Source organism: Colletotrichum costaricense, assembly GCF_030867565.1.
Source record: "Colletotrichum costaricense strain IMI 309622 chromosome Unknown Scaffold_11.1, whole genome shotgun sequence".
Taxonomy (NCBI): domain Eukaryota; kingdom Fungi; phylum Ascomycota; class Sordariomycetes; order Glomerellales; family Glomerellaceae; genus Colletotrichum; species Colletotrichum costaricense.
Window position 1 is genome coordinate 1,594,145 of NW_026848240.1, and position 11,641 is coordinate 1,605,785.

General features: G+C 51.9%; 3 protein-coding genes across 3 annotated transcripts; 2 read left to right on the forward strand and 1 right to left on the reverse strand.

Annotated features, from left to right (window-relative positions):
* Positions 1–360: 360 nt before the first annotated feature.
* On the forward strand, positions 361–3,196 carry CCOS01_10870 (uncharacterized protein; the record flags this gene model as incomplete). The annotated part of the gene is made up of 3 exons (XM_060459023.1): positions 361–388; positions 508–611; positions 665–3,196. The coding sequence occupies 3 exons, from the start codon at positions 361–363 to the stop codon at positions 3,194–3,196; spliced, it is 2,664 nt and encodes an 887-aa protein (XP_060310825.1).
* A 392-nt stretch (positions 3,197–3,588) lies between these two features.
* On the reverse strand, positions 3,589–5,209 carry CCOS01_10871 (uncharacterized protein; the record flags this gene model as incomplete). The annotated part of the gene is made up of 4 exons (XM_060459024.1): positions 3,589–4,109; positions 4,193–4,412; positions 4,512–4,798; positions 5,071–5,209. 4 exons carry the CDS (start codon positions 5,207–5,209, stop codon positions 3,589–3,591), a joined length of 1,167 nt encoding a protein of 388 aa, XP_060310826.1.
* A 2,490-nt stretch (positions 5,210–7,699) lies between these two features.
* On the forward strand, positions 7,700–9,208 carry CCOS01_10872 (uncharacterized protein; the record flags this gene model as incomplete). Its single annotated transcript, XM_060459025.1, has 1 exon — positions 7,700–9,208. The coding sequence occupies one exon, from the start codon at positions 7,700–7,702 to the stop codon at positions 9,206–9,208; it is 1,509 nt and encodes a 502-aa protein (XP_060310827.1).
* Between the last annotated feature and the right edge of the window lie 2,433 nt (positions 9,209–11,641).

The window sequence follows — 11,641 nt, forward strand, 5'->3', positions numbered from 1 at the left end:
TCAAGGGTCCTTCGGTCAGTACACGCAAAGCCAGCCCAGATCCATGCCCATTTCAACTCTTTTGACTTCGGGACCAGGACATCTCGACGGTGTCTCGGTCTCGTGTCAACATTACATGTGGTATCTAGAAGACGGCCGAAGCCGCGGAGGTCACCGCACCTTACCGGAGACATGTTCCGGTTCAGTTTCCCGGCCGTCTTCCGAACTTGATCCATTTCAGCCGATCGCGGGTGAATCGACTCGTCCTGATTGAGCATTAAGAAACGCTTCTATTGGCGAAAACTTGTGTAGCTGATTCTTAGTCTGCAAATCGTCATTGCTCGTTGCTATCCGCCATCCCCTCACACGGCAGCTCACAAAATGCGGAGGGATTCTGGAGACCCCATCAGTATGCCTTTGCCGTTCCGAGTTCCGACCTCCGTTGGGACCCCACTTCAACTCATCCGCGGGGCATTATCGCCGGGCAATAAATGAACCCCCAGGCCGTGATGAGTTGATGTCAATGAGAAAGCCGAGACGAGAATTATTGGTTGAAGGCGAGAATATCACTCAAAATGGCAGACAAGACAGATATTGAGGCTATTCTCAAGACATTAACTCTTGAAGAAAAGGTAACGTTCCTTGTAACCTCTGTACCGTCATATCACTGACCCCTCACTCTTAGATCCGCCTTCTCGCAGGCCGCAACTTTGTCGAAACTGGCGATGTCCCCGATAAAGGGGTGCCTGCAATCAAGGTATTCATACCCCCAACAGCTCCATATTCCAAAGGCTCAGGACTGACCATATTGTCACAGACAACAGATGGCCCCAACGGCACCCGCGGCGCTGCGATAGACGGCAGCACGAAAGCAGCATGTTTCCCGGCTGCCTGTAGCATAGCGGCGACCTTTGATCGACGCATAGCCCGCTCCGTCGGCGCGGCTCTCGCCCAGGAATCCAAAGCAAAGGGAGCCCGCTGTCTCCTCGCGCCCACAGTATGCATCCATCGCCACCCGCTTGGAGGGCGCAACTTCGAGAGCTACAGCGAGGACCCCTTCCTTGCAGGCAAGCTCGCCTCGGAGATGATTCAGGGGTGCCAAAGTCTGGGCGTCAGCGCGACGATTAAGCATTTCGTCGCCAATGAGCAAGAGACTGCAAGGACAACGGTGGACGAGACAATTAGTGAGCGGGCGTTGAGAGAGATCTACCTCAAGCCGTTTGAGATTGCGGTCAAAGAGGCAAAGCCTTGGGCCATCATGTCTGCTTACAACCTCATCAATGGAAAGCACTGCGATTCGAATGAGTGGTTGCTGAAGGAGGTCCTAAGAGGGGAGTGGGGATGGAAGGGTCTGGTTATGAGCGATTGGGGCGGAACCAACTCCGTGGCGGAAGGAATCAAGGCCGGCATGGATATTGAGATGCCCGGGCCTCCGAGAATACGCAAGCCCGCAGCCGTTCTCAATGCCGTGAAGAGTGGCAAGGTAACTGAGGCTGATATCGACGAGCGCGTACGTACGATACTCGAGTGGACGGAACAGCTCAACGGCTTCAAAGACCCGACCATCACCGTGGAAAAGGCAATCGATCGCCCCGAACACCGTGCCTTGATTCGGGATGCGGGCGCGCGAGGCATTGTCCTCCTCAAGAACGACAACAACATCCTTCCACTCACGAAGGAAAAGGTCAAGGGCAAGAAGATTGCCCTCATCGGCTACGCCAAAGACGGTCTCGCCCACGGCGGCGGCAGCGCAAGCGTGAACGCACACTACAGACTCCCGCCCTGGGACGCCCTCCATGAGGCCCTGGGCTCCGACGTGGAGTTCACCTACGCAAAAGGTGCTCACAAAGAGCGTCTTCTCCCGCCTATCACCCACGACGGAAGGGTCGGCACCATCGTCGGTCTGGACGGGAAACCTGGCTTCAGCCGAGTGTTCTACGACTTTGGCAAGGAGGATGCCGAGCCTGTTTCGGTCCTTAATAGCTATCCAAACTCGGCTTACTCCCCGCTAGGCTCCCAGGAGTCAATGTGGAAGACACTCGACATCGTTGGCGACTTCACGCCTTCCGAGACGGGTTCGCACTACATCGCCTGCTCAGGCATAGGCCCGACTCAGGTGTTTGTAGATGACGAGGTCGTCTTTGAGCAAAAAGGAAATTGCGCAGATCCTATGGGCGCTTTATTCCAAGCCGCCAACGAACCGCAAACAAAACATGCTTTTACAGCAGGCAAAACCTACCGCCTCCGCATCCACAGCAAACCGCCTACCAAGATCGGTCTTGAGATCCTGGAAGGCCGCACAGGTGTGCGAATGGGCTTCGGGCTGGAATCAGACCGAGACGCGGACCTTCAGGGCGAAGCTGCGCGGGTGGCTGCCGAAGCGGACCTTGCTATCGTATTCACCGGACATGATCCGCAGTGGGAGACGGAAGGCCGCGATCAGGAATCGTTCCACCTGCCCTACGACCAGGATGGGCTTATTGATGTCGTCGCGAAGGCTAGCGGCGGCAAGACGATCGTAGTCAACTCTACCGGCGTGGCGGTCGCGATGCCCTGGCTTGGCAAGGTGTCTGCTCTGGCTCAGTCGTGGTTCCCAGGCCAGGAGTGCGGCAATGCCATTGCTGATGTGCTCACCGGTGCCGTAAACCCTGAGGGTAAACTGCCTGTCAGTTTTCCCGCTCGCGTTGAGGATGCTCCCGCACATGGGAACTTCCCTGGGAAGAGAGGTGATGATGGAGTGCTCAGGGTCGAGTATGCCGAGGGCGTATTTGTTGGATACAGGCACTACGACCGTGTGGCAAAGGAGGTACTGAACTTCCCCTTTGGATACGGTCTTTCGTACACAACCTTCGAGTACACAGGCTTTCAAGTGACGAAGAATAACTCTGCTGGAAACAAGTTTGACGTCTCGGTGGAGGTATCCAACACGGGTCCCGTCGCCGGCGGCACTGTAGTCCAGGTGTACGCCGGGAAGACGGGGAGGTCGGCGGACACGCCGGTAAAAGTACTCACTGCGTTTGACAAGGTTCGGCTACAGCCGGGAGAGAAGGCTACGGTCAGGTTGGCGATCTCGGCAAAGGATTTTGCTTCATTTGATGAGTCGACGAGAGAGTGGGTCCTGGAGGCTGGAGAGTACAGCTTCTACCTTGGCGAGTCTGCGGCAGAGACTTTGCAGACTGTATCACTGAATCTGGAGAGAATCACCTACCACAGATAGTGAAGAAGGGGGGTCTAGTGAGTTATTCAATGTAGATGTAAACTTGGAAGTTGTAAATCCAGAACGATCAACATAACGCTGTATTTCAGGGGGTGAATCAAACTGAGCAGACATGACTATAGGCTTCCACATACTAATTGCGGAATGAATTTTTGGGCGTCATCAAATGGAATCTCAGCTTGTTCTCTCCGCCTGACGAATATGCAAGGATCTCATGGTTTGATCCCTCCAACCTTTCCTGTTTCTGAGCATCTTTTTAGCATAAACTCTTGACAGGCACTTCATACTTGACCTGCTATGATCCGCCCAATCCTTGCGACCATTAAAGATCCGTCACCGATACGAGTTATCCACTTCACGTATTGGTTCATGCGGTGCGCCGCAACATCCGCTCAGGCCTGGTGTTCAAGATCGCCATGGCTAAGCTGGCATGCCATGATTCTCTCTTCTTCTTCATCATCCTCTTCCTCGTCCTCGTCCTCGTCCTCGTCCCCGTCCTCGTCCTCGTCCCCGTCCCCGTCCCCGTCCCCGTCCCCGTCCCCGTCCCCGTCCCCGTCCCCGTCCCCGTCCCCGTCCCCGTCCCTGTCCTCATCAACCTCCTGTTCGTTTTCGAATAGAACAACCAGTTGACCGAGGCCATTCAAACGTAGCTTGGGTGGCTTGAAGTCTTGGAAATCGCTCGCCGGCGGGCACTTGCCTCCTCCGACACGATACCAGATACGCGCAAGCTCTGTCGCGTACGCTGCATCCATGCGTGGAACCGGGTCGCCAACATTGACGAAGGCGAGTATATTCCCTCGGAGGAAGTTGCTACCGGTATAGAGTTTGGTGAGGCGGGCGTCAATGTCGGTGTTGAACAACGGAGGACAACCAAAGCTTACGCAAGACAGCTTCGGCTTCTTCGAGGGCAGATCTGTGTCGTGTTGTCAGCCTGATGCTCTGTTCTGACACTTTAAGCGTAACCAAAATACGATCTGTTCATGTTGGAGCCCTTACCAAGAACTTGGCTTGTAAGAAGACAGCAAAACAGAAGGCATGCAACGGGTCCGCCAGCAGAATGACCTGTGAAAACAATTTCTATCTCCTGATCTTCTGTTTGAGCCTCGTTTAGGGCAGCTTTTATCTGATTTACCAGTCCTGGAGCAACAGTTCTGGCACATTGGGCGAACCCGCGATGCACTTTCAGCGTTGGTTTCAAACGTGACTCGGGGAGTTTCTAAATAACCGAAGTTAGTCTCACAACTCGATCCCGGACCATAAACCAGGAGCTGAATCTTTCGGTTGTTTGGTTGAGGTCATGATTAGCTGTACTCACCACCAAGTCAGAACATTCAGCTAGGTCGCTATTCAGGTTGACCAGCCAGTCGACAGAACTTGCACTCTCTCTAACAGCAACGACTAGTGCCTTTCGCTGAGATGACGGATCAGTCGGCAAGATCTCAAAAAGAGCGGCGGCCTTCCCTGAGCCGTCTCTGGTGGGCTCTATCCAGTGTCTGTCTTTAACGGCATAGTCCAGGAGTTGGGGGACAACATGGCCCGGATCCTTCTTGTAGACCGCTTTGGAGCAGAGAGCAGCAATTTGAATGATACGGGCAGCGTCCTCTGTGCTGGTGTGGTGTAGATCGTCGTCAGAACATAGAAACACCAATATTACCTCTCAAGAATTGAGGCGCCGCTTCTGGGTATATGCAAACCTTGTTCACTCTATCGTAGGTAGGTTCACGGATTCTTGGCCCCTAGAGACTATGTCGGGCAAGTTCATTGCACGTTGCGCCCTTACTTTCTTATTCTGCGATTCTCTCACAAGCCCTAGCCAAACTAGACACAATCAGCATCACATTAGCCACTGAAGATGGGCCCTTTGTAAATCTTACCGAAAATATCTGAACCGCTAAAGTCTTCGATCTCATTGAGAATCGTAGCTACTGCTGCCGAAGCACCAGCCAGAGTCGTAGAGTTCATAGACCCAGCCCCGGACGCGGAGGCACCCAGAGAATGGCGTGCCACAGACATGCTCAAGTTGAAAGAGTTACTCGTGGGGTAAAGCAGCAGTCAAGACAAGTTTAGTTACTAAATTGAATCAACAGGAAGACGTTACTCTTCCGTGTCAAGAGGCGAAGACATTGTGGGCTTGCAGTTCCCCTCTTTCTTGCTGTGACAAAGTATAGCAAGGGAAAGTGCATTTTTGACCAAGCTGCCATTACGCGTCAGGCATCGCCAGAGAACGCCTCCAATCATGGCCGCGTTCTACCTCATGAAATATAAACAAATGGCTCGACCAATTGGATTGGTTTTCGGCCTTTGATGTTGGTTCGCCTCTTTAAGGCACCTAGGCAGACCTCAGGTCTGGGCGGATCAACACGACAAGTAGATCCAGAATGCACGCGTGTCAGATATTGCATCATCTCAGCATTTACCCGATACGTATAATTCCGAAGTGGTGTCAACCAGCAATGCCATTGTGCTCTCATACCCGCCCCCTTATTGATTCAAGCTGCCTTCAATAGTACTCCGCCTTCTCCCTTTCCAAACTGAACACATTGGACTTTCTCACTGCGTTTGACGTCTACCTTGCGCACCTTTCATCCCACCGCAATCACCATGTGGAAATTACGGACCTCTTCTGTTCAATTACCCCCGAGTCCAAGGGTTGATTGGGCGAAGCTTGATTCTCATCATCCAAAAACGCTCAATAAAGAACTCAGTGATCTGGATTGGAGCGGTATCGATCGAGACCTGGATGAAATACTGCGGTTCCTCGACATGTGTGAAAATGTTCCCGAACCGCCGACAGCTGATTCACAACCGAAACATGAAGATTGGCTTGGCTTCGAAGCCTTTGCCAAGAGAGCCACTCGCTTGGCAGTGAACGACGCTTTGTGAGTTTCCTTCATCAACATCAACATGGCCGTAGCGCTAGTTGTCAGATTGTTCGCTAACATCGCAATACGCTGATTTTCTCTAGAGTGTACGATGTTTTAGCCAATCTCAATTATGGCAACTCCGAGAATCTTACGAGAAGAGAATACTTGGCTCAGATGCTTCTACGAGCAGCAGGCACGTACTCCACTCAAGGGATCAATAACAATACTGGAGCCGTATCTGGCTAATACTGAGTGTTCGAACGCAGGCATGCTCGACATTGACAATAGTGAGTACTCTCTACGCTGACCTTGGATCTGTTGTGTCCATCTTCCGAAGACGAAATAATCTGATCAAAGCTCAACGTGGTCGAACATCGAGAACCTGAATACAAGCTGGGCACACGGCTTCGGCCACGAGCACCACAATGTAAGCACTGCCTTAGTACTTGGCACTATCATAGGGAAGAATCATTATTGACTAAGCTCTATTTCAATTCTCCATAGTGGTACCCAGATCTGATGAACACAGCCAGGACCCAATTAACTTCTCCGCCCTCCAATGCACTGAGTGCAAGCAAGCCATCCAGGGTATTCATTTTCGGTGCGGTGCCGATTGTCCGTGTGACAAGTCATCATATCGAGAGCAAGCTCCGGTCTTTTGTGAGACTTGCGCTCGACACCCCGATTGCAAGCACGACTCCGAGCAAGTACGCAAGTTCCACAAGAGCTGTGTCTTGTCATCCTGTCTATCCGACGAACAGGCGAGGGAGTTTTGTCAATGTGCCGGTGGCGATGCCGAGTCTGACCAATCAAAAGAACTGTATCCTTTTGACCAGAATGACCGCGCCCGTCATTACCCGCTGTGTCCTTTGATCAGACTCAAGTCACAACATTGTTCCTCAAAGCTGGCTGAAGTCTGCCGTCTTGGCATGTTAGAGGACAGCAAAAAGAGTGGCGTTCGCAGTCATCTAATCACCTCTGTCACCAAGACTGCAGCCAAGATTACAAGGATTCACGAGGATCTCCCGTACGGGAACACCCATATGAGTCTGATGATGGGCCCGCTGCTAATCGAAAATGGAGTTCCTCAGTTTGTACCCTTTTTTCTCTGGCTCCTTTTTTGTGTGGATTGAGAATTCTTTCTTACATTTATTCTTCCAGATCCATGGGTGGCGTGCTGTTCACGGTTCGAGATCGTCTTCAGTTGCATCCCGTAGATACTCCTACAAGCTCAGTGACCAGGTGCTTCGCTCTCAGCAAAGATAGACAGCTGTTCAAGACAGAGAGGCATATACCGAGAAACCGCCGAGTGAAGGCTTTCATGAAACAGATAGTAGGCAGTCCATTCTGGAGTCTGAGAGAAGAGGATCGTGATGCCGAGGCCGAAATTATCAAAGATGTGGCCGAGGCCAGTCTAGATTATATAGGCGTCCTACATGTAGGGAAAGGGTCGAAGCACGAAGGGAAAAAGTCCAAGGCAAGAAAAAAAATTCTCGAGAAGCTCCGTACACTTCTACATGAGCGTGTCGAGCTCTACATTCATTCCATCGTCAACAAACTTTTCGACGAAAGTTTGCCCCTTAGTTGGTTCCACTTTCTTTCCCCTTGTCCCCAAAATCTACTTTTCACGCACCTATGCATGCTGATTATCCAAAACGAATACAGTCTGAAGTTGAACAAAAAATTGACCTTCATCTCAGAGTGGAACATAGGAAGCAACAACTGCCAAAATTTCTGTGATGCCCTGATAGACCGCAACGTATTCGGCAGCTTCATGGTCTATCACCGACACCGCAAGGAGAAGAAACATGACGGTCAGGCATCTCAAGTTCAATACTTGATGAGCTTTGTAAGCCGGATCGGTTGTCACGATGGATTCACTAGGCGGGTAGTTCCCTCTTCAAAAGCGACATCCGCGAACGGTCACACTGAGGAGTTTCTCCTTCGATTCCGCCGATTCGCCCACCACAACGACACGGACATCGTTGACAGCTTGGTAGAGTACTGGACCGATTGGGGAGGCTTTCGAGCGCCGATATTTCGACACCAAGGCCTCTTTCCATGGGACTGTACCGAAGCGCGCACTCTCAAGGAGGAGGCCGATCACCCGCAAAAGAAGTGTGGGGATTGTTCGTCGGCTAAGCATCTTTGGGCCTTTCCGTTTGATGCATGGTCAGTAGCGCAGCTTCACCTTCTCAGGGAACGTCGCTTCTATGCTCCATCTCCAGTCACTGGGAAAGAAAATCAAATTCAGATGGCCGACCATGACTGGGAGGAAAACAGACACCGCGTACTTGAAGCGTTTCAGGTCCTTGGCAGCATGGGAGTTGCGATGCATCGATCACAGGTTTTCCGTGACAGGTGTCGATGGAATTTCAAAGCTCGCGGGCTGCCTTTCGAAAACACCTCTACAGACCGAACCATATTCCACAAGGGTCGCGTGACTACTTTACGACAGCAAATTAAAAAGAGAGCAGGCAGGCTTGTCGTCCAGCCGCATGGCCCTCTCATCATCCACGATCGCATAAAGCTTGCAGGCATCCACCGGGCCCAGCCCATGAGTTACCTCTACGAGCATGACATGTACCACGACTGCACTCTGGCTGACTGGGCTGACCTGAATCACGATGGGCAAGTGGCGGCTTACACGGCGCTACGTGACTTTCGATCAGAGCACGTAGACGAGATCATCGAGGACGCAAAGCGAAGGGCGGAATCTAAAACGCCGCATCCTCATGGTCCATTTCGAGACCCCGGCATCGATATGAACGCCACCTCTAGCATGGGAACCGGGGACTGGCTACCTGAAGACTTGGTTCCGGAACAATGTGACGGATCCTACGCAGAAGTCGACTTTGAAGCGAATGAAGATATAGGTGACTGCGACTGTTTATGCGATGCTACGGGTCTATCGGGTTTTGAACAGTCTATGATAGATGGAGGGTGGGGTTTCAGTGACGGTGGGAGCGGGTTTCCTGTGGACACAGGCTCCGCAGGGCTTGATACCTCCGGAGGTAATGGAGGTAGCGGTGACGGCAGTAACAACAATGGAGATGGCAGTGGTGATGGTAGTCACGGAGGGGACAACTCCCATACAGGGAGTAGCAGTAACGACCAATCGTGGCAGAGTATGATGGGAATGCTTTAGGACGAGAGGCTGTCTGCATCAAGTTGGTGGGGAAGCCATCGGCATTGTCAATCGTTTTCGCTCGGAGGCATCTATTTGACAGTTCAAAGCCGGAGCACCAGGCCTTTCGCTCCCCTCGCCGGTGAGCTCGCCGCAAATGCAGTGTTATCTCTGGAGTCTAGACCACCCCCCCCAAGTGTGCATGAATAACTAGCCTTGAGTAATCTTGCCGCGTATACGAATCTCAATAACAAAGCTGTCTTGCATTGTGAACCTTATGGTCTAGCCAAGAACTTCTCTCTATAATTGGAATTGAGACAATGATTAACAAGACTCGGTAGGTCATGCTCAAAATACCAATCGACCCTTTGAATCATCAACAACCTTGGACAGAGCCGAGGAAGAGGAGGTTATCGTCAAAGCATGGATAGAAACCGTGCGGCGTGGCTCTAGCCCATAGTCACATTAAAGCCAGGGGATCGTTGTGTACTACAAGCAGTAGCTTTATCCTCGCCGGAGCGTCAGCTGAGCGGTAAGCATTGCCTCAACAAGCACCATTTTCCCGCAATAGAAGCCCCAGCGAAGCTGAGATCCGTTGACAGCCGCGGACAACGGCTGTGCGGGCCGTCTGAGTCCCTGATTCATGACGGCCGCACTCGGTGCGACGGCGTTTGTGGAGCGCTGTGGCCTCCTTGCCAAGCTTGCCAAACAATGAGGCGTGAGCGAAAGCTTAAATCGACGTTAACCCGCAACAGGATGTGACCCCAGCAACTTGAGATACGGCGATCCTAGCAAGTGAGAAGCACTGACAGCCGTAAAGATCGGCTCCACCAATCGATTGACTTTCGATTTACGGCTTGCCGCACCCCCCCAATCTGTGAAGAACAGCGTAACAGCATTTGTCTGGCAATGGATGTCCTTGCTCAAGATAAAGGCTGACATCAAACCTTATTCCCGTCGATTGCCATTAGCAGAAACCATCCCAGCTGATATCTGTAGATCACTTCCCTCATTCATCCTTCAGAATATCAAATATGGCTAGATATCTCGGTTATGTGATTGAGAACTGATTCATGGCGGCCGCACGGTCACACCGTTGTCTGGCGGCGGGGTCCATGGCAAACGTTGGCCCGGATGCGAAACCATACGCCGGAGTGTGGGGCAGACACGACCGGGTTCCGGCTTTGAACCAACTACATTCCTTCTAACTAGTACGGAGTACTTACTGACACAAGGCTCCATGCGCGGATAGAGCACATGTGGGCGCGGCTAAAGAGGACCCTGCAAAGACCTCTCGGAAAGGCTCCCCAGCCTCACCAGTCCAATCTCGGCCGAGACAGGGTCCCGGCCTTGTACCAATACTCCGTGAATCCGTAGACCTCAAGTGTTCCACAGATCCACCACGGTCAATTGGGACTTCCTGGCCAGCCTCGGTTTGGCCTGATAAGAACGCGGGGCGGCGGGGGCCAGCGTCCCGCATCTCGCTCCAGGGTTTCTTGTTGTCCGGCGAGTTAGAACGTAGAATAGTCCGTCGACTCCCGAGGAAGTCTTGTGGCCTGAAATGGCGGGATCCTTGCTGGGGGTGATTTCATTTCATCCGCACCAAATGACTAGCACCCATGGGGCTGGGTCCTTTCTGGGGGCTGATCTGCTGCTCTCTCTAATTCGTAAATCCCAGTTCAATTTTAGAACAAGGAGTCTTGCAAGGATGCCGTTAACAAAATTGGTTCTTATCTCTTTCAGACGAGACGACAACGTCATGAAGAGGTAAAGCTAGGCCAATACCAGTTGTCTGGCTCGCTGAGATCAGCCCAAACTACATGTGAGATTTGACCGGCCGCCTGGATTGCGTACTTACTTCGGGTTATTCTCTAAACTACCCGCGAGTCAGGTCATTGCTACCTCGAGAACTTGTAAAGACTATTGATAATTGGCCCAGTACGGAACTCAAAACCCACTTGAAGCATGGCGCGCGTCTCCATGGGCCATTGACGAAGCGTGGCACGCTCAGCTCAAGTAACTACAAGCGGTGATTCGACTGGAAACCGCCACGGCATGTATCATGATCACTGCTCAGCATTGCGATATGCAAAGTACACAGGGACCAAAGTCAAATGAACGACCCCCACACTAACTTCCGTCAGATATAGTCACTATTGCGACATACTACACTACCCATGTGCAATGAATGGATCCAGTATAGTCTGTAGATAGCGATGAGAACTCCTCGGGCCTAGATCGCTAAGAACTGGACGTTAGACTTGGTATAATCTATTTTCTAGCCGTAGCTCGGTCTCGCTTTTTACATAGGAGCGCACGAAGCACGTGTTTGAGGAAGCGCTAGACATATTACTGTAGATTTAGCTTCCCTTTATTTACCGCAGCCTTTCGGGTGATTGACTCGAGCAACCCTAAACTACATGTAACACAGACTCCTCTATTCTTTTCGGGTAC